General features: G+C 43.3%; 1 protein-coding gene across 1 annotated transcript in view; it reads right to left on the bottom strand.

The window, feature by feature from the left end:
• The window catches only part of LOC144685323 (ran-binding protein 17-like), a 947082-nt gene that overhangs the window by 197948 nt on the left and 726084 nt on the right, over nucleotides 1-23050 (bottom strand). The window contains exon 23 of the mRNA XM_078549733.1: nucleotides 21833-22047. Within this exon, the coding sequence (XP_078405859.1) occupies nucleotides 21833-22047 (215 nt within the window). The remainder of the gene's footprint in view (nucleotides 1-21832; nucleotides 22048-23050) is intronic.

Raw genomic sequence — 23050 nt, 5'->3', positions numbered from 1 at the left:
TGCAAACACGATTTCATGCTGGATGGCCAATTAAGGTCCACCCAGCGTGAAACACACCTTCTCAATGGTTGGGAAGGGCCGGGCGGGGGTGGGAGCCTGTCGGGTGCCGAGTCCAATGGCGACCCGGCGGGCACTTTAAAGCTGGCAGAGACACTTCCCTGAAGGCTGCCAGGGGAGAATCTTTGGAGTCCATCCAGGAGACTGGAACAATGGTCTTATCAGTAGCTGGAAACGTCAGTTGATCTTCTCTGGATAACAATTCCAGTAACGTACCAAAATTCAACTGTATCCTTGGTGAATCCCAAAGATGAAGAATTTTCTCAGTGTGGCTCTCTCTCTGCTGCCTTCCCTTTTGCTGGAAGTGTGGCAGAAATTCTATTTCTTCTCTTGGAATAATTTCTCCTTATTTTCTTTAATTGCCATTTGCTCCATTTTACCACCAAAACATTACAAATCACTTTTGTACAGGCTTGCTTCTATTTGTTAGAACAGAAAATTTGAATAATTTCTCAGTTAACTTATTGTAGTAAGTTAAACTCTGGTAAAATTAAAGCTTTGGCCTAATCTTTCAGCCATTGATTAGTGGAGCAAAGCTAACTAAAATGCCTTTACTCTCAAGATATTTTCTCCATGAAGTTTAAGGATGAATAAAATGTTGAGTTTAGTTCCATCTGTTTATGTTAGGCATGGAGGCTTCTGTTCTGCCATGTTTTGTTAATCTGTTTACTGGTGTGACTATTAACACCATATATTGTTGTGTTCATTTGAAGTGAGTGCCAACATTATATACATTTTTCTTTTGTCTTAATGGCCCGAGTATGCTTCACTTATTTTGTAGGTCCAGGGCCTGCCAATATGTCATGCTGGACGTGAGTGGATCGAAACTTTGTTGCACAGGCACTGAGTGGACTTTGGGTTTAAAGGAAAGGGTAATTTCAGACATCTGGGATGGAGGCGGCAGCCCTGGGATGAGGCGGAAGATCATCTTTGGCAGCCTACCTGAAGGACTGCTGGATCAAGGTGTCCCTTGTGTCCTTGCCTCAATGAAGGATCCAGAAGTCTGCCTTCATGTCTTCATTGGGCTCCTCTTCTGACTCGCCACTGGATTCATCTGTGGCCTGTGGAACTCTCTCAAGATCCTCTTCCACCAGTGGGTCCCCCCTTGCCAAAGCCAGATCGTGGCGAGTGCAGCATGCAACCACTATAAGTGACACCCGCTCTGGAGGGAATTATAGTGCTTCTCCTGAATGGTCCAGGCATCGGAAGCGCATCTTCAGAAGACCTATGATCCTTTCTATCACCGCCCTTGTGGAGGCATGACTCCTATTATAACGCTGCTCTGCCTCTGTTCGTGGGTGGCAGAGAGGCATCATAAGCCGCCTTTTTAATGGATAGCCCTTGTCACCCAGCAGCCATCCATCCAATCGGGCTGGAGCAGTTGAACAGCCTTGGCACCTGTGAGTGTCTAAGGATGCAAGCGTCATGGGAGCTGCCAGGGTACCTTGCACAGACTTGCAGAATCTGCGACTTGTGGTCACAAACTATCTGGACATTCATCAAATGGAAGCCCTTCCTGTTGATAAAGGCACCCGGCTGACCCACTGGAGCCTTGATGGCTATATGTGTGCTGTAGATTGTACTCTGGAATCGGCGGAACCCAGCAATCGCTGTAAACCCTCTGGCTCACTCAGCCTGGCTGACCTCGTCCATACGGAAATGAATAAATGTCATTACCGCCTGAACAGAGTATCAGTCACCAGCTTGACGCAACTGTGGACAGCTGATTGGGACACTCCACAAAGATCCCACACTGACCCCTGGAAAGAGCTGGAAGCAGAGAAGTTGAGGGCCACTGTGACCTTCAGAGCCACTGGCATAGGATGTCCACCCACACAGTTGGAGGTGACCTCAGGCCCAATCATCTGACAAATGGAGGTCACAGTCTCCCTGGAGAGGTGAAGCCTCCTTCAGCATTGCGACATGTTGAGGTAGCTGCATCGCTGCCTGTAAACCCTGGCAGCAGGATAGTGCATCTTCTGCGGACCCTTCCGCCTTGGACTACCTGCTGGCCCCGTGCCCTTTGTGCCTGTTCCTCCCCTCCCACAGGTCGCTCCCTTGGCAGCTCCATAGGGACAGCTGGCGTCCTCTCCCTTTTGCCCCTCTCTTCCTCCTCAGAGGAGGTACCACCAGTGGAGTAGACAATCCCCTTTGCCAGGGCAACAGAAGACTGACTGGTGCCTGGAAGGGTCCAACCGGTCAAAACACTCCAGGGCCCTCCAGAGACACCAAGGAATCTTGAAATGAAGCCTACAAATTCTAAGACTGAAGTGGGGGAGGCAATGGCGTAGTGGTATTGCCACTGGACCTGTAATCCAGAGACCCAGGGTAATGCTCTGGGGTCCTGGGTTCGAATCCCACCATGGCGGATGGTGGAATTTGAATTCAATAAAAAAATCTGGAATTAAAAGTCTAATGATCACCATGAAACCATTGTCAATTGTCATAAAAACCCATCTGGTTCATTTATGTCCTTTAGGCCTCCTAGGATTTCCTTTAGGAAATCTGCTGTCTTTACCTGGTCTGGCCTACATGTGACATGTGACTCCAGACCTACAGCAATCTTAAATACCCTCTGAACAAGGGCAATAAATGCTGGCCCAGCCATGAACGAATTTAAAAAAAGAACAGAGATGAAGCTGTCAAGTTCAAATAAGCAAGCAGCAGCAAACTATCTCCTTAACTCCTCACTACACACAATAGCAGACCCGTTTTATATTGCCCCTGGATGAGGTATCGGTAATTCAACGGTAATTCGGCCCATGCAACAAAATCACGCGGGCAAAGTAAAATCAACTACAATTGGCTTTTTGATGGCCTTAATTGGCACTTTAATTGTTGGCGGTGTGGCTCCGACACTCGCGCAGGCCCGGTGACCTGAAGATTGCTCACATGTGGGATGACTCGCCCAGAGTCATCTCGCACAATTTCACGTCCATTCGGGTTGGGCATGCGCCCACCTGCGAGACGTAAAATTCTGGCCTAAGTACTACTGCCTTGGTGATTGTAATTTTCTTGAGTTCCTCCCTCCCTTCCAATTCCTGACTTACAGCTATTTCTGGGATGTTATTTGTATCCTCTATAGTGACGACCAATGCAAAATACCTGTTCAATTCATCTATCATCTCCTTATTTTCCATTATTAACTCCCCAGGCTCACTTTCTATAGGATCAATGCTCACTTTGTTAATTCTTTTCCTTTTAAATTTCCATAGAAACTCTTACTATGTCTTTATATTTCTAGCTAGCTTTCTCTTGTACACTAATTTTGAATTAATCCTTATTAATGTTTTAGTCATTCTTTGCTGTTATTTATATTCTGTCCAATCTTCTGACCTGCCAGCCAGCTTAGCGCAATTATATACTTTTTCTTTAAGTTTGATACTATGTTTAACCATTTTAACTGATGGTGGGTCCTCCCCTTGGAATTTTTCTTTCTCGTTGGAATATATCTATTCTGTGTATTCTGAAATATCCCCTCGAATGTCTTTCACTGCATCTCTATTGACCTATCCCTTAATCTAACTTGCCAGTTCATGTTTGCTGGCTTTGCTTTCATGCCCTCATATCTGCACTTATTTCAGTAAAAAGTACTAGTCATAGGTCCACTCTTTTCTCCTTCAAACTGAATGTAAAATTCAATCATATTATGCTACCCAGCAGCATCTTCACTATGGAGGTCATTAATTAATCCTATCTTATTGCCCAAGACCTGGTCTAGAATACCCTGCTCGGCTCCAGAATGTGCTGGTCTAAGAAATGATCCTGAAAATATTCTATAAATTTGTCATCTAGGCTACTTTTGTCCACCTGATTATTCCAGACTATATGTAGATTAAAATCCTCTATGATAATCGCCGTACCTTTCTGACAAGCTCCCAATATTTCTTCTTTGATACCCCATCTACTTTGTGATTACTGTAAGGGGGCCTGTACACCACTCCCACAACTGACTTCTTGCCTTTATCGTTCTTCATCTCTACCCAAACCGCTTCTATATCCTGGTTTCCTGAACTTAGGTTATCCATCTCTATTGTGTTAATGTTGTCTTTAGTTAACAAAATCACCCTTTCTTAACTTTCTATCCTTCCTAAAAGTCACATATCCTTCAATATTCAGGTCGCAATCTATGCCATCCTGCAGCCATGTCTCTGTAATGGCTATTAGATTGTACTTATTAATCTCTATTTGCATTATCAGTTCATCTGTTTTGTTTCACATGCTATATGCATTCAGATACAGAGACTTAAGTTTTGTCCTTTTATTATTTTTTTAACCTCTAGCCTTATCTGTTGATTTACTCTTAGACATGTACTCTCTCTCCCTTCCTCTCACGGTCTATCATTTTGCATATTAATACCTTCCTCTCTTACCTTGTTTCTACTCTTTGATATATCACATCTGCTTACATTTGATCCCTTGCCCCCACTATTTAGTTTCTAGCCCTCTCTACTTCTCTAGTTATGTGGTTCGCAAGAACACTGGTAGAAGCATGGTTCAGGTGCAGACCATCCCAATGGTACAGCCCCTGCTTTCCCCAGTGCTGGTGCTAGTGCCCCACAAACCAGAACCTACTTCTCCCACATCAGTCCTTAAGCCAATATTCATCTTTCTAATTTTATGTACCCTATGCCAATTTGCATGTGGCTAAGGTAATAATCCAGAGATTATAACAGTTGAGGTTCTGCTATTTAATTTAGTGCCTAGCTCCTCATATCTATGCAGAACCTCATTCCTAGTTCTACCTATGTTGTAGGTACCTACATGAACCACGAAAATTGGATCCTTCCACTCCCACTTCAATTGCCTCTCCAGCCCTGAGCAGATGTTCCGAACCCTGGCACCATGCAGGCAACACAGCTGTCTGGGCTCTCGCTTTTTGCTGCAGAGAACAGTGTCAATCCCCCTCACTATATTGTCCCCTACTGCCACTACATTCCTTTATGCTACCCCCACTTGAATGGCTTCCTGTACCATGGTACCATGGCTAGTTTGGTTATCCACCTTCCAACCCCCACTCTAATCCAAACAAGCTGAGAGAACCTCAAACCTATTGGACAATTGCAGAGGCTCATACTCCTATACTTTGCCCTCCTTACCAGCCTCACTTGCAGTCACACCTTTCTGTCCCTGACCACTGACCAAATCAGAAGACGCTATCCTAAGTGGTGTGACTGCCTCCTGGTACAAAGCACCCAGGTAACATTCCCCCTCCCTGATGTGTCGCAGCGTGTGCAGCTCAGTCTCCAGCTCAATGAATCTGAGCCGAAGCTCCTCCAGCCACAAACATTTACTGCAGACGTGTTTGCCCTGGATCACACTGGCGTCGTAGAGGCTGGAAGAAATAAAGAAAAGTCTACTTACACAGTACTTTCCAGTTACTGCCAATTACAGATAAGACTAGATTTCAAAAGAATAAGATGAATACTTTAAACTCCCCCGCTCACCAAACTCTCAGGTATACACTCAGTTCCTCAGCTGCATTTGTTTACACAGCACGACTCTCAAGAGTCTTTGCCATTGACTTCAATCTTGTCCTTTGTCTATTTACCTGTTATCCCACACTATCTTGGTGCTTTTTATGAGATTTTTAAGGTATTGAAATTTTGTGATAAAGTTATGTTGGACAGTAGATATTAAAAATATACTGTAGTGAGAAGCAGCAATCAGCATAGTCTTTAGACTTGCTGATTATAAAACATACAATTGTGAACCATTCAGTCTTTGTTCACTGGCCTCTTAAAAGTGTGTCGCACAAAGAAACCTGAGGGCTCCAACACTTCTCACTGACAGTGAAGACCTATATTGTTCAATTATTCTCAGGATCTTTCTCCCCTGTGAGATTACTGATAAAGTAGAATCCACTTACATTCCTTGTATGAAATAATTATACTGAATAATATCATGTACCCAGGCAGAAGAAAGTGTTCTACTTCTACAGAATGGAAAAGAGCTTGGGCAGCTTTTCTTGGTTGCAAGTATTGAATTTTTCCCCAAATATGAATTTACTGTCATGTGCCCATATGGTGCAATGTGCAGAACATACTAATGGGGGCTGAGGCATCACTGAAATCAGTTTTACCGTTCACACAGTGTTATAAATAACTAATTGGATATTTTCCTGTCAAATTAACAATATGCAAAATGCTGTTCAAGTAAAATTTGTACTGGTTTGTTTAATAGTCACAGTGGGATCACCTAGGGAGTGCACACAAACTAACACTGCATTATATTTTTGCTTCTCTTAATATTAATGACCTATGCTGCGTATATATTGGACGATATTTGTAACCAGGCGTCAATGGGCATTCTCATTTTACTAGGACCTTTCTGTGATTGTTTGGTGAATTACTTGGTCAATCTTCAAAGGGGAAAATATCATGCATGATTGAGGGAGAGGATTAAAGTGGTGGGGAGGGGAATAAGGGGCCCAGGAACAGGAGAAACACCAGGGGCCATCATTTCTTTCCCTGGCCCTGGGCCCTCCATCAGCCAGAAAGGATGGTGTTGAGAAAAGAAGTGAGGCCAAAAAGCCAGTGTGTTTTAACTGCCACACGGCAGGACACCTCTGTGCTAAATGCTGGAAGTTATAGGAAAACCCTGTTGGATTTGTTGGGCACATAAACCCCGTGAAAAAAATGGGTCAGACAAAGAGCATAGCAGACCAGGCCATGGCTCTGACTGCGGCAGAAAATCCTTGTATACACACTACTATAAGTGTAAATATTTCTGAATGTTACAAGGATTTTGTATCAAAAGGAAGAGTGGCCACATTTCACCAGAGCAAGGTGAGTAAGCCTATAGTGATACTGAAGGATACAGGGACCAGTCAAATGCTACTGCTGGGAAAAGGCATGACCTTTCCACCAGAGAATGCAGTAAGTACCAAGGTGTTGGTAAAGGGTATTTAAGGGGGTTAAGTGCCCATCCCCTTATACCTGGTGCACCTAGAATGCAACCTTGTGTCAGGACCGGTGACCATGGGAGTCATCACCAATTTGCCTGTGGATGGAGTTGAACTGCTCCTTGGCAATGACCTGGCGGGATCAACGTGATAGCATCCCCAGTAGTCTCAGAGCAGCCAACCGAGGTCAGGGAGACAGAACAGCTGCAAGAGAATGTGCCAGGAATTTTCCCTGACTGTGTGGTAACCCGTTCTATGGCCAGGCAAACTCCATCAGAGGAGGCTGAAGTGGCACTGCAGACAGGTGACCAACTATCTGGTTATCTGAGACCTTTCTCGGGAGTCCAAAGGACCCAAAGGAGGTAATAAGTGGGTCTTCCTGGTTGCGGCTCTGCAAACCGCCCCGTTGTTAAAAAAGTTAGCTCAGGCTGCCCAAGCTGAAGCTGAGGCAGAGGCAATCCCTGAATGCTACTACAAGGCTCCTTAAACAGCATCTTCCAAACCCACGAACACTACCATTTAGAAGGACAAGGGCAGCAGATAGATGGGAATACCGCCAACTGGAAGTACCCATCCAAGTCACTCACCATCCTGACTTGGAAATATATCGCGGTTCCTTCACTGTCGCTGGGTCAAAATCCTGGAACTCCCTTCCTAACAGCACTGTGGATGTACCTACACCACATGGACTGCAGCAGTTTAAGAGGGGCAGCTCACCATCACCTTCTCAAGGGCAACTAGGTATGGGCAATAACTGCTGGCTCAGCCAGCGAAGCCCAAATCCCGTTAATAAAAAAGTTAAAAATGAGGTGCTGATGAGGAAGTGGAGACCTCCTCACAAACCTGCAAACGAGGTGTGGACAGTGATCCACTGGGTAATGGTGCCGCCAAAGTACCATGGGGAAATATCACAGCTAGCACTTGAAATTCCAATGGCTGTGCATGTTGGCTTACACAAAATGCAAGCCCACATCAGCCAGCAGATTTGCTGACCACATCTCCACAAGGATGTAGTAAGGTTTTGCAGAACCTGCCACATACACCTGCCAGGTTGTGGGAAAACCCTAACCTGCAATAAAACCTGCACCTATGATTCCCATGCCGGTTTTTGGGGGAACCATTCAACAAGGTGTTAGTGGACAGTGTGGGGCCTGTCATGATAATAGCTGATTGTGGTCATGGACTCCAGTATTAGATACTATACGGTACTCTGTACTATACACGGGGTCACCTGACCTGGGTTAAAGGTCAAATAGTACACGTTGGAGCCTGTCTTGATAGAGTTCAGATACTGCAGATATGTGTTCATGTTAGGAAAATGTGTTATCAATAGCTCGCTCAGCTACAATGTCGACGGTCTGTGTGCATCATTAAAAAAAGGAAACAAGACATGGGGCTGAAATTTCCCCCTGTTGGGGGAGTTGTGCGGGGGCGGGTGGGAGCGAGCGTGAACCCGATCGGCGCCCCCGAGCGTGTGCGCGCCGCCATTTTATGTGGGTGGGCCAATTAAGGCCCGCCCAGCGTGACGCTCGCCCGGAAGTGCTGAGCACTCCCTGTGCAGACGGTGGGGGGGATTTCCCTGAGTCCTGGCCTGTGCTCTTTCTCGCATGCTTGCAAAAGAACGCAGAAATCTCCCTGAAGCACAGAGGTGCCTCAGGGAGATTTGTTTAAGGTTCAAACATTTAAATAAAGAATTGAAAATATTTTAAGACATGTCCCCTCATGTGATAGTGTCAAATGAGCTGGGACATGTCAAGGAACATTAATTTAAAAATTTATTTAATTTATAAACACTTCATGAAACCTCATCCCACTTGTAGATGAGGTTCCATGAAAAATGCGAAGGCCACCTGGGCTCTTCGCCTGCCCGGCAACCTTAAGGTTGGACGGGCAGCTCATTTTAATTGATTTAATTAGTTTTAAACAGGCCTAAATTAGCCTTTGACAGTTTGGCGGGCGCACAGCCGACTTGGCTGCACGCCCGCCGAACTGAAAATCTAAATGACGTCGGGACACCCGCCCGACGTCACCACGCGTCATTTTACACGTTGGTGAGCGTGCCCCGTCCTCACTCGCTGATCGGAAAATTCTCCCCATGGTGTCAGAAGTAAACTAACTGCAAGAATGGAGGGTCTGAAACCACCGACAGAACTCAGTTTGGAGGGCAATCTTGCCAAAATCTGGAGATGGTTCCAGCGATGAGCTGCACTTCACAGTGACAGGCAGTGATAAAAAAGGCCCTCAGGTACAGTCTTCCATCTTTCTTCACATAGCAGGGGAAGAAGCCCTAGAAGTCTTAAATGCATTCACATTTGAAAGTGATAAGAAATGCAATGACTTGAAAGAAATAATGGAAAAATTTGAAGCCTACTGCAGCCCTAAGAAAAACATCATGTATGAAAGATACTGAATTTTTACGTGCACACAAAGCAGTGACAACATTAGTCAGTACGTAACTGAGCTAAGAAAACATTCATGTGAATTTGGAGAGGTTGAAGAATCACCCATCCAAGATAGAACAATTGGCAGGATCGCAAATGGACTCTCTGAGAGAACAGCTTTTTATAGAAGTTGATCTCAAGCTGGCAAAAGCAATAAATATCTGCAGAGCGGTAGAGGCAACAAAATGCCAGATTAAACAGATGACAGAAGATGATAAGTCACACATGGTCAAACAGTTAGATGCAGTTAAACAGAAACAGCCCCGGGAAAGAACAAATAGACAGTCTGAAGGTAAAAAGAACAAAACTGCTTTTAAAATATTTAAATGCAGCCAATGCAGAACATAGCATTTACAATATAGTTGTCCAGCCTAAGGAAAGCAATGTAAGAACTGTGATAAGCTAAATCACGCCACTAAGATATGTAAATTGAAGGAAGTGCACACGATTGCAGATGATGACAGACACTGAAACTGAACTTTTTGTTGATGCAGAACAACAAATTCCAAAGAAGACGAATAGAAGGCTGATTTAAAAATTGCCAACATGATAGTGAATTTCAAGCTTGACACAGGTGTACAAGCAAATGTCATTCCCATAAGCCTGAATTGTAAAATAAGCAAAGAAAACCAGCTAACTAAAACAAAAATGAAGCTGTCTACTTATACAGGTGAAAACATTGCAGTAGAAGGAAAGTGCACACTTAAAGCGAACTACAAAAACAGTCTCAAACACTTCCATTTATAGTGGTGAAAACTGATGCAAAAACCCATTCTTGGAATTAAAACTTGTGAAAATCTGAAGCTAATCAGGAGAATAAGGACTGTCACCACTGATGACGTCCTGAGCAAGTATAAAGATGTGTTTCAGGGGATAAGCTGTCTAAAAGGAGAACACACCATTAAGATTGATGAAGCTGTGACACCCAAAATACACCCGCCCAGGAAATGCTGAGAGACCAACTGAAAGCAGAGTTGAACAGAACAGAGAAACTTTACATCATCAAGAAAACTGAAGAACCAACAAAGCGGGTTGATCCAACTGTAACCGTAGAAAAATCAGATGGGAATCTGAGAGTATGTCTGGATCCCAGGCAGTACAAAGAGAGCATTACCAGCTGCCCACAGTAGAAGAGATTACGTGTAAGCTACCTGATGCTAAATACCAAGATAAAAGGTTCTGAAGAAGAGTCATACGGACTCGAAACATTGACTCTGTCTTTCTCTCCACGGATGCTGTCAGACCTGCTGAGTTTTTCCAGCAATTTTTGTTTTTGATGCTAAATACTATTCGTCTTGGATGCGAGGTCAGGCTTCTGGCAGGTCAAGCTGGATGAATGCAACTCCTATCTCTGTACCTTCAACACACCATACGGGCATTACAGGTTTTTACACTTACCTTTTGGTATTAATTCAGCTCCGAGGGTGTTCCACAGAACAGTGAAGCAGCTGTTTGAAGGGTTAGAGGGCACAGAAACCTATATCGACGACGTGCTGGTCTGGGGAGCCTCATGAGAAGAACACTACCACAGACTGAGGCAGGTGCTGGCCACAGCTAGAGAAAGGAACCTCAAGTTGAAGAAGGAAAAGTGCAAAATAGGTCTTCATGAAATCAAGTACTTGGGACATGTCCTAACAAATGAGGGACTGCAGCCAGACCAGAGTAAAATAAAGCAGTTGTGAACATCCACCCCCAGAATTTAAGAAAGACTTGGAGAGGTTTTTGGGAATGGTGATCTATCTTGCAAAATTCATTCCGAGCATGTCAGACCTGACAGCACCTCCCAGAGAACTTCTACAAAATGATGTGGAATGGCACTGGGAACAAAGTCACCAGGAAGCTCTGATCAGTCTGTAGAGAACACTGACCCAGGCACCAGTGTTCAAGTATTACGATGTCAGTCAGCCAGTCAAGATCTCAGTGGACACTTCAAAGACTGGCCTGGGAGCTGTCCTCTTACAAAATGAGGCACCAGTGGCAAGCGCTTCAAAGGCAGCGGTATGCCCAAATAGAGAAAGAAATACTAGAACAAAAATAAAAATACCTGGAAAAACTCAGCAGGTCTGGCAGCATCTGTCAGTGGAGAGGAACACAGTTAACGTTTCGAGTCCGTATGACTCTTCAACAGAACTAAGTAAAAATAGAAGAGAGGTGAAATATAAGCTAGTTTAAAGGAGGGTGGGAGAAGTAGAGCTGGATAGAGGGCCAGTGATAGGTGGAGATAGCCAAAAGATGTCATAGACAAAAGGACAAAGAGGTGTTGAAGGTGGTGATATTATCTAAGGAATGTGCTAATTAAGGGTAGAAAGCAGGACAAGCAAGGTACAGATAGCCCTAGTGGGGGTGGGGTGGGGTGAAGGAATCGAAAAAGGCTAAAAGGTAGAGATAAAACAATGGATGGAAATACATTTAAAAATAATGGAAGCAGGTGGGAAAAGAAAAATCTATATAAATTATTGGAAAAAAGGGGGGGGGGGGATCGGAAAGGGGGGGGGGGGATGGAGGAGAGAGTTCATGATCTAAATTGTCTATGACATCTTTTGGCTATCTCCACCTATCACTGGCCCTTTATCCAGCTCTACTTGTCCCACCCTCCCTTAAACCAGCTTATATTTCACCTCTCTTCTATTTTCACTTAGTTCTGTTGAAGAGTCATACGGACTCGAAACGTTAACTGTGTTCCTCTCCGCTGACAGATGCTGCCAGACCTGCTGAGTTTTTCCAGGTATTTTTATTTTTGTTTTGGATTTCCAGCATCCGCAGTTTTTTGCTTTTATCCTGAAGAAATACTAGAAGTTGTGTTTGGCCTGAAACGCTTCCACCAGTTTGTCTATGGCAAAAACATGGAGGTAGAGTCTGATCATCAGCCTTTGGAAGCTATACTTAAAAAGCCCCTGAACTGTGCACCACCAAGAATCCAAAGATTACTGATGCGTCTGTAGAAGTACCAGGTCAGAGTTAAATACAAACTGGGCAAGGAAATATACATCGCTGACACTCTGTCACGTGCTTACCTACCCATTACGGAGGAAGAGGATAAAGAAACAAAAGCACAGGTTCACATGCTGGCAAAGAACTTACCTGTGGCTGTAACCAAACTGGATGAGATCAGGGAAGTGATTAAGAACAAGGCCACCCTGAGAAAACTGCAGCAGTTTGTGCAAACTGGCTGGACCGCAGATTGGAGCAGAGCCCCTTCTGTTGTACAAGAGGACTGGAACTTTCATGAGGAACTTCATGTAATAGAAGGAATACTTTTCAAGGGAGAAAAGATTCCTGCAACATTGAGGAAAGAAATGCCGTAACGCATACATGAAAGTTACCTCGGCATAGAAACATGCAGGAGATATATGCTCGAGATATAATGTATTCGCCTGGAATGGGAGCACAAATCGGAGAAATGGTGAATGCATGTGCAATGTGCCAAAAGTACAGTAAATCACAACAAAAAGAAATACTTCAACCACACAGTGTTCCAGCGAGGCCCTGGCAGAAAATTGGAGTGAACTTCTTCACATTTGACAACAGTGAGTACCTACTAGCAGTAGATTATTACTCAAAGTTTTTTGAGTCTGTGCTGCTGAGAAATGATGGTAAGAGCATCACTGTAATAAAGCATTTTAAATCAATTTTTGCTTGCCATGGCATACCTGAAGTGCTCATCTCAGATAATGGTCCACAATTCTCAGGCACTGAGTTTCGCAAATTTGCACAGGGCTGGGAGTTTTGCCACACTATGTCAAGTCCCAAATATCCACAACCCAGCGGAATGGTGGAACATGCTGTGCAGACCTTAAAACACCTGTTGAAGAAGGCAAAGGCGGAAGCAAGAGACCCCTACCTGGCTCTGCTGGATTTCAGGAATACTCCGTTAGAAGGCATTGGATCATGTCCAGCACAGCTCCTGATGGGGAGAAGACTAAGAACTAAGCTTCCAACTATGCCCCAACTGTTATTTCCACAGCCAGTGAGCTACAGCATGCAGGACCCGCTCAAACTGAGACAGCAGAAGCAGAAACAGTAGTTTGATCGAGGCGCCCGACCTCCGCCTGACCTGAACATGGGAGAGACAGTTAGCATTCAGCATGAAGGGATCTGGAATCCTGCTGTTGTCACAGGAATCACAGGAGAACCAAGGTCTTAAATGTGCAGACTCCAAACAGACAAAAGTACAGGAGAAACCAGAAATTCTTATGGAAAACAAATGAAACGCAACCCTGCTCTGAACCAGAAAGTGTAGCTGAAGATCAAAAGCCAGAATGCACCAGTGAAGCCATAGACAACCAGACAAAGTTGAGAGTCCTGAAAACTATCCAAGAAATGATAGTGACACAGAGCTGGAGAAGGCCCCTTGTCCTTCAAAATCACCTCTGTCACCATTCAGAACATCTAGTGGAAAAATTAGTGAAAAAACCACAGAGATACAGAGATCAGTAAAAGGCAAAACAAACAGAGTGAGAAAGGATAGATAAGAGACTTTGTGTACTTGAGTTGTATTAAAGTTTTTTTTAAGAAAAGGGAAATGTCATGATAATAGCCAATTGTGGTTGTGGGCTCCAGTATTTTTTAAATTCATTCATGGATGTGGGCGTCGCTGGCTAGGCCTTTCCTGATTTGCCCTTGCTCAGAGGGCATTTAAGAGTCAACCACATTGCTGTGGGTCTGGAGTCACATGTAGGCCAGACCAGGTAAGGACAACAGATTTCCTTCGCTTAAGGGCATTAGAGAACCAGATGGGTTTTTACAACAATTGACAATGGTTTCATGGTCATTGTTAGACTTTTAATTCCAGATTATTTATATATATATATATATATGTATGTACAGGGTCATCTGGTCTGGGGATTGAAGGTCAGAAAGCATATATTGCAGCCTGTCTTGATAGAGTTTGTGTGTTCATGTTAGGAAAACATGTTATCAATAAAGTTAGCTAGGCTACAATGTCGACGGTCTGTGTGCATCATTAAAAAAAGAAACTAGACAAGGTCCCTGCTCAAAACCAAAGGGGGCTACCAGTATATCCTTACTATCATGAATATGCATACCCACTTCCCAGAGGCCATTCCCTAGAACCATAACTGCCAAAATAGTGCTGGGGGAATTAACACAATTCTTTACCCAGAATAGACTGCCCACCGAGATCCAGTCAGATCAGGGCTCAGATTTCATGTCGCAAATATTCCAGGGAGTCATAGGTAACCTGGGCATGACTTAGCTGAAGTCCTCAAAGTATCACCCGCAGTCACAGGGGATGTTATGTACCACCAGACCCTAAAAACAATGATCAGGGCATACTACCTGGAATACCCCCATGGCTGGGTTAAAAGACTAGGTTTTCTTCTGTTTGCTACCAGGGACTCACCCAATGAGTCCTCCAGTTTAACTCTATTTGAATTGGTTTATGAACACCAAGTGAGAGGTCCTCTGAAACTAAACAAGGAGAGGTTTTTAGAATAGAAGGAGAAGTCTCCATGTTAGACTACGTAACCGTGTTCCATGAGTGCCTCATGAGAGCCTGTGATTTGGCTCGAGAACATGGAAAAATTTCACAAACAGATATAAAAAAACAGGCAAACATGCCAGGGCCCGAACCTTTCAATGAGGAGACTACATGCTAGTGCTCCTACGAATACTGGGTGAACCCCTAAAAGCTAGGTGCGGTGGCCCATACAGAGTAGCAAAGAGGCTTGGGGAGGTAAATTACCCAACTGACAGCCCAGCCAGCAGGAAAGAGCAAAGGCTGTGTCATGTCAACGTGACAAAATGGTATCACAGACAAGAAGGGGACAAGCAGGTGATGGTCTGTCCAATAACAACAGAGCCACAGTATGAGAGAACAGTGAGGATGAATTGGAGGGAGATATGGGTGAGCTCACATTGAACCCCTACTGTCCACTTAGCAAACAGAGAAATCCTAGTGAATTTGGACACCATATTCACCCATCTAAATGCAGAACAGCAAGGAGGCCAGACAAGGCTGCTCACTACATTTAAAAGCATCTGTTGAGACAAGCCAGGCTGCACCACACTAGCTCTACAAGATGTGGATGTGGGAAAGGCCCCTCCCATACGGTAACATCCCTGTCATTCAGGTCCAGAAAAACTGGCCCAGGTTTGGGAGGAGATTAACTACATGCAGGAGCACCAACTAATACCGCCTCACAGCATTAACTGGAGCTCCGCAGTTTTGTTTGTGCCCAAGCCGGATGGCTCCATAAGGCTCTTGCGTTGACTACTGAAAAGTTAATGCAGTGACCTGAGCTGTCTCCTGCCTGACACCCCGCCTGGAAGACTGCATAGATAGGGCAGGCAATGCAGCCACATTACAAAGATTTACTCAAGGGGTATTGGCAGGTTCCCTTGACCGCCCACGCAAAGGAAATCTCCGTCTTTGTGACTCTGGATGTGTTATATCAGTGTCGAGTCATGTCATTTAGACTCAGAAATTCCCCAGGCCCCTTTCAAAGGTTGATGAACCAGGTAGTGGCAGGCTTATTCAACTGTGTAATGTATCTAAACGACCTCCTAGTGTATAGTGACACTTGGGAAACTCACTCAGAGCAACTGAAAAGCCCTCTTTCAGAAATTACAGTCAACTGACCTGGTGGTCAATCTCACAAAGGGTGAGTTCACTAAGGCTGAGATGACCTACCTAGGACATACGGTGGGTCAAGGACAAGTACTGCCTAGGGCTGCAAAGGTACAGGCAGTAGTACAGTTTCCCATTCCCACAACAAAATGGGAAATCATGAGATTTTTATGGATGTGTGGGTTCTACCACAAGTTTGTCCCAAATTTCAGTACTGTAGTTGCACCGCTGACGGACCTACTACAGAAAAAAGCAGAAGTAGTATGGACCAAGAAATGCCAAACAGCTTTCAGGAAGCTGAAAGCCATTCTAGCAGCTCTAGGCGTTAGCCAAGCATTTAAAATAGCCATCGATGCTAGTGACCTTGGGATAGAGGCTGTGTACCTCCAGGATGATGAATCGGGAATAGAGAGACCGATCAGGTACTTGTCCAAAAACTGAACAAACATAAGGAATGGTATTTCACAGTAGAAAAAGAAACCCTAGATTTATTACTGGCTCTCAAACACTTTGAGATATATGTCCGGAATTCATACTAAGAGACCACAGTCAATAACAACCACCATTCTTTAACATTTTGTCATGATAATGAAGGAAAAACACAGAATTGCATTCAGAAATATTGGATTTTAAATTAAGACCTGAGTTTTTAAAAAATGCACACAAGCTACTGGCTGGAATGCTACAGGGTGACTACCTAAGAGATAATGGAACCCGACTCTGTTGCCAGACAAGGTACTTCTAAAGACATCCGGAAACTAATTGCGCCCTCCGGTAGAGACAATGGAACATAATGGAGATGAGTATCATCTCATCAAGAAATCCTTTGAGCAATGCCAAGACAGATTTGTGAATTTGCTTCCCATTTAGAATACACAAAGGAGGGGTTAAAAGTGAGCTGAAAAGCTACCCTGGTGTCTGTCTGTTGGTGAGTGTTTTGAGAGAGAGCAAGTGCTGGAAATTTGACTCAGAAGTAACATCCACACACAGTACCCTTGCAAATCGCCATTTTGCAGGTATCCTGATCTCTCTCCCTCTCCACCAAATTCAACACTACTGGAACCAGGAAATCAACTATTCATCTACCAGAGTCAACTCTACCGGAGCCTCGAATCCGACTATTTGTCTACCGGAGTCAATTTTACCGGAATTTCAAATTGCAATGCTCAATCATCTACTCCCCACAAGTCAAGGATTGTTCTGTGCATCTTTTCCTTTATATACATATATATATTCACTTACTTCAAGCTAAATTCCTACTTTTAACCTGTACGACCGTATATACATGTGGTTCATCCTTTCTTGCCTTTAGTAGTTAATAAACTATTCTTACCTTTAACTCAAGAAAGTCTGATCAAATTGGCTCCTTCAAAACCAGAACAACTGGGTCTGGGAAAAAGGTATCCATGAAAGGGCTCCTTTTTAGATTAAATCTTCTTGCGACCAACAGGTTGGGGGGGGGGGGGGTGGTTGCGTGTGTGCGGTTGAATAAAGACAGGGAGCCAGTTCATCCTTCCTCGCCCGGGGCATTGCAATTTAGGGATGCCCCAGTCAGACGGTGACAAATTGAGGGTTCTCGCCTGGATGAACAATTTTGGAGAACCTCACCTGGGAGTGGGTCGTAACACTTTGTAGAGAAATTCAAAACTCAGGACGTAAGGTTATTCTGTTGGAGTTTGTTTCTCTAACCACATCAACTAAAAATCACTCACATTGCAGGGAAATCGAATGTGATTGCTGACGCCCTGTCGGGAACTTAAAATTAGAACTGATGGCATTATCCAGACCAAGGCCGAGAGAGTGATTGGGAGGGAATGTGTTTTTTTTGTTTTGTATTTTTTCTATACCTTGTAATGAAATGAGAGTGACTCTCATTTCATTTCTTGTGAAATGGAGGTGTCACATGGCTATGACCCTTTATTTTTGAAAATATGATTTTCAAACTTTCAAATGACTGGAGATTTTGAAATTTGAAATGAGACAGAACAAACTACTTAAAAGTTTGAAGTAAGAAGGTAAAAAACAAACAAGTTACCATCAGGGGAGTGCGAAGAAGAGACATTAGAATGCAAAGTGCTGGATGTTGAAACAATGGCAACCACAGACCCAAAACTCCTTGAAAATACACAATTGGTGAAGTATAACAGGTCAGGCTGCAGCCACTGGAGAGATTTGCAAGAAAGACTTCAGCAGAAAGGACAGGTTGAAAGTTCTCTCTCTCTTTTGGAACAAGTGTATTATTTGGTTCGAGAAGTCAACTAACAGAAACCTACCAGCGGACTGAGATCCTGTAATAATTGCAACATCTTTTACATCTGACCACATCCAAGAAACCAGCTAACCTAAATCTGCCACAACGTTTAAAATCTATGCCTCAAGGACAACCAAAGGGCACTTAACCGTATACGCTTTTAACATTTTGTTTATTGGATTCTAACTTCCCAAATTTCTGATAGCTCTGTGTGTGTGCGTGTGTATATGTGTGGGGCCAAATGGCTGCATGAGGGCCGAATGCTTGACATCACATTTTTATTATATTTTTTGGGTTTAGTAGTTAATACATTTGTTCTTTCTATAACTCAGGACAACCTTGTTTGATTAGTTCCTTATTGCTCACAGCTTAAATATCTTTGGATTCAGGAAAGGCATACCCTTGTGAAAAAGAAACTTAAACCTTCGTTGTGACCAACCGAGGAGGTTGAATAGACAGGAGCTCCTTCTTGCTGGGTCATAGCAAGGGGAGATGATTAGATTCTCTCATGTTGGAGATGCCATTGCCTAGCATTTGTGTGCCATGAATGTTACTTGCCACTTATCAGCCCAAGCCTGAATATTGTCCAGGTCTTGCTACCTATGGATATGGACTGCTTCAGTATCTGAGGAGTCGCTAATGGTGCTGAACATCGTGCAATCATCAGCGAATATCCTCACTCCTGACCTTATGATGGAAGGAAAGTCATTGATGAAGCAGCTGACGATGGTTGGGCTGAGGATGCTACCCTGAGGAACTCCTGCAGTGATGTCCTGGGACTGAGATGATTGGCCTCCAACAACCACTACCATAGAACCATAGAAAAGTTACAGCACAGAAGGAGGCCATTCAGCCCATCTTGTCCATGCCAGCCTGAGGACACCCAGGTGCCATCTTTCTTTGTGCTAGGTATGGCTTCAACCAATGGAGAGTTTTCCCCGATTCCCATTGACTCCAGTTTTGCTAGGGCTCCTTGATGCCACATTCGGTCAAATGCTGCCTTGATGTTAAGAGCAGTCACTGTCACCTCACCTCCTGAGTTCAGCTTTTTCATCTATGTCTGGATCAAGGCTGTAGTAAGATCAGGAGCTGAATGGCCCTAGTGGAACACATGCTGAGCATGAGTGAGCTGTGTTGCTGAGTAATTGCCATTTGATAGCACTGTCGACAACACCTTCCATCACTTTGCTGATGATTGAGAGTAGGCTGAAGGGTGGTAATTGGTCAGGTTGAATTTTCCTGCTTTTTGTGGACAGGGCATACCTGGGCAATTTTCCACATTATTAGGTAGATGCCAGTGTTCTAGCTGTACTGGAACAGCTTGGCCAGGGCTGTGGCTAGCTCTGTAGCACAAGTCTTCGGTACTGTTGCCAGAAGGTTGTCAGGGCCAACACCCTTTGCAGTATCCAGTGCCTGACATAATCAAGTGAGATTTGAGAGTTGGATGCAAAGTAATACAGTATAGTATATATTACAGAATTGTTAACCACAGAATGGGTTTTATACAGGCACTGAGAGCAGTGCTTCTTGCATTTTATTCATATTTGTTAGCATTTTGCAAAAATAAATAACCTTCATAAACATTATAAAGTAGAAACTATAGTAATACACCACAGAGTATTTTCTTATTAAGTTCATTTAACAGGCGATCTCATCACTCTTTAAGAAGACTGTGTTATTCTCAAAAGCCTTGTAAAACTGCACTGTATGAAATTAAAATGAATAATAACGAGGAAGTGTAGAAGGCATTTTTTCAAAAGTTGCCTCTCTAATGAAAATGGCAACCTTGCAAAATCTGTTGTCTACTCTGAAAGTGCCTTGAAAAGCCACTTGAGGCAATAATGCAGTATTTGTACAATTAAGACAAATTACCATTAATTTATTAAGCTCTGCCAGTAGCACTTTGCACTTTCACCAGTTTAACTGATCATGCTGTTTTTTCAGAGACCTCAGTATAAATGCCATGGTATTCCTTAACGACATGGATTTTTAGGTGGTTATTAGTAAAGCCTAAGTGTTCAGTTATCCCAGCTCACACTCCCACCAGCAAACCTGCACACCTAGATTGTTCAACAAAACTGATGCTGAAATTGAAAGGTTAGTTTGTGCTATGCGCCCTGCATGAGCTCTGATCACGCAAACATTATTAGAGTTTTTCTGCACACTCCCAGTACGTTTCCATTCTTGGAATTATGGTTTCCAAATCTTGCCACACCAAATGAAACGTGAAATATTTGCTGTGGAGTTACTGCTTCTTCCCCAGTAACAATTCAAAGCTTTTGGATTTATTTAAGAATATTTGTGTAGATTCTGTTCTCAAAAGTAACATAAAACCCCAATTAGTTGAGGAAAGCTGTTTCCACTGGGGCCCTTAGATAATATCTGAGTCTTTGAAGGTGAACCATTTACCCTATTTTTAATTAATCATAATTTAAGAGAATTTGTGGAATCATGATGGATAGTGTATATCAAGCATTGGGTCAATTTAAGCACCTAAACCTTATCCAGAAGGGCATGCTTCACCAATAATTATTAATTACTCCCGTTATATTCTGTCTCAAGCATTTAACGGCTCAATAATGAACTAATTTTTAATATTTTAATTTACAATTAGATCATTACCCTTTCACGCACCCAGTTTGCCTGCTGTTACATGTTTCATATGTCTCGGAGTCAGTGCTAAGATATTTATTGATAGTGCCTCTATGCATTGTAAGGGCAGAAGCTGGTTCTAATTGCAGTTACGAACTTAAATTTTAGATGCAACCATGGTTATACACTACCCAGGCCCTGGTTTTAGATACAGAGTAAAGCTCCCGCCACACTGTCCCATCAATCACTTGCAGGGCAGGTACAGCACAGGTTAGATGCAGAGTAAGGCTCCCTCTACATTGTTCCAGCAATATGCTTTAGCTCCAATCTTAGAAGAACAACGTCTACTGTACCAATTTTCCATTTGCCACACTAGCTGTCCATTGACTAACCACAACACAGACACTCCTCCCCTTTACTTAAAGGAGTACTGATCAAAATATATCAACTTCCAAAACGTTTACTTGTTAACCTGCCCATCCTGTGAAGCCAATAAGACTCTGAGTGCTGGCTGAATGTACTCACACACACACTCACTCTGACAACTTGCATTAGTGACATGAAATCTTGGTATCCATGGGATTTCAAAAAGTAAACAGTTCAAATTATGATCAATTTACATTTCAGGTATGCGACTCTCAATATACTTCAGCTTTCAGGTCCATTCTGTAGGTTGCCATAATAACACTGACTGTTACCGAATTAAATTGATAACTTAAGCAGGTAAGCTCCATAAGAGCGACCTACAACATAATGGAGGTAACCCCATGCATTCAACGGCACTGAAGATCCAAATTCCCATTCTGAGAACTTGCATCAGGACCCAGCACAAGATGGGGCCCTTCTCTGAGGACCTGCAATGGAACTAACATGGATGGGTCACACATTGAAAAAGAAAATGGAGAAAGTGGCACCCATGGATTACAGGTCCTCTCTTCAGGTGCCCTGACCCACCAGATGACAAAGGTTTTCAGGTTCAAGGTTGTGTGATCACTTACCAGCAAATCACTGTGGCAGACTGACAACAGCATTTTTAGGAAGGCCTGCAGTGCATTGTCGAAGTGGCTATCCCCATATAACTGGAAAACACCAAAACTGACATAATTCCCACAAAGAGCTGCCTTCAATGCACAAAAACAGATGGAGACGCCCTTGAGTTTCAGTGGATAAAGCTGATCCTTGGGGATATTCCCAAGGGTTAGGATCTGGTTACCTGTGTAGGAGGGAAAAAAAAAGAACTTGTCAATGAAAAGAAGGGAACGTCAACAATACTTCAGCTTAAACTGTCTTGTCATCTTATTAACCCATTGCAGTTATGCCAGAGAGTAATAAATTACCCCGCCATCTGCACATCAGGCACACATTTCCTTAAAATATATCCTATAGATGTCTCTAAATACAAAGAGTGCCATTACTCAACAGCCAGAGCACATTTATTGTACCAGCCATTATAGCTGCAAGCATAAACAAAATTCAATACTCCAAGCTGTCCTGAAATAAACATCCTGAATGTGTAAGCAGTCCTCAATCACATTCACTATGCAAACCATGATCAAACATTTCACAAACACATACACTGTCCATCCAATTATCAAATAATGTTCAAACACACATGCGGTTCACAAGCTTAGCAAGCAACCTATAAGCACACATACTGTAAACTCCAAACATGCAAACACATCATTCACAAGCGGATCTACAATCACATGCAATCCACCAAACTGTTCACAAGTCCCTGTCATAGACACTGTTGAACACAGTCCTAAAAGCAACCAATACAGTGCAACCCGAGCAAACTGTGTTGCTCCATTCATAAATGCAAGATATTAAATCAAGTGTATTACTAACATTATATAATGCTTAACAATGGAGGGATTTGGCTGCTGTGACAAAGTTCATAATATCGTATGTAAAGAATGATTCAAAATTGAGGGTGACTTAAAAGCAGTAAAATTGTTTAGTGATTCAAAAGCTATACTGAACGGTGAGATGAGTAGTTATGGTTCCGAACTATGAACCCAGAGATTGTGAATTCACGTTCCTCGAAGGCAAGTTGTGAAATTAAATCCAATAAATCTGACAATGACCAGGGAAGCTACTATATTTTTGTGAAATCCCAATTATTTAATTCATGTTCATGGAGAAAGGAACAGACCACCCAAATGACGTGTGACTAGTCCCATAGTTGACAGGTTATGCCCTCATTGCAACTCGGG

Source organism: Cetorhinus maximus, chromosome 10, assembly GCF_964194155.1.
Source record: "Cetorhinus maximus chromosome 10, sCetMax3.hap1.1, whole genome shotgun sequence".
Lineage (NCBI taxonomy): Eukaryota > Metazoa > Chordata > Chondrichthyes > Lamniformes > Cetorhinidae > Cetorhinus > Cetorhinus maximus.
The sequence above is the reverse complement of the archived record's forward strand: the minus strand, read 5'-3'. Positions and strand labels throughout refer to the sequence as shown.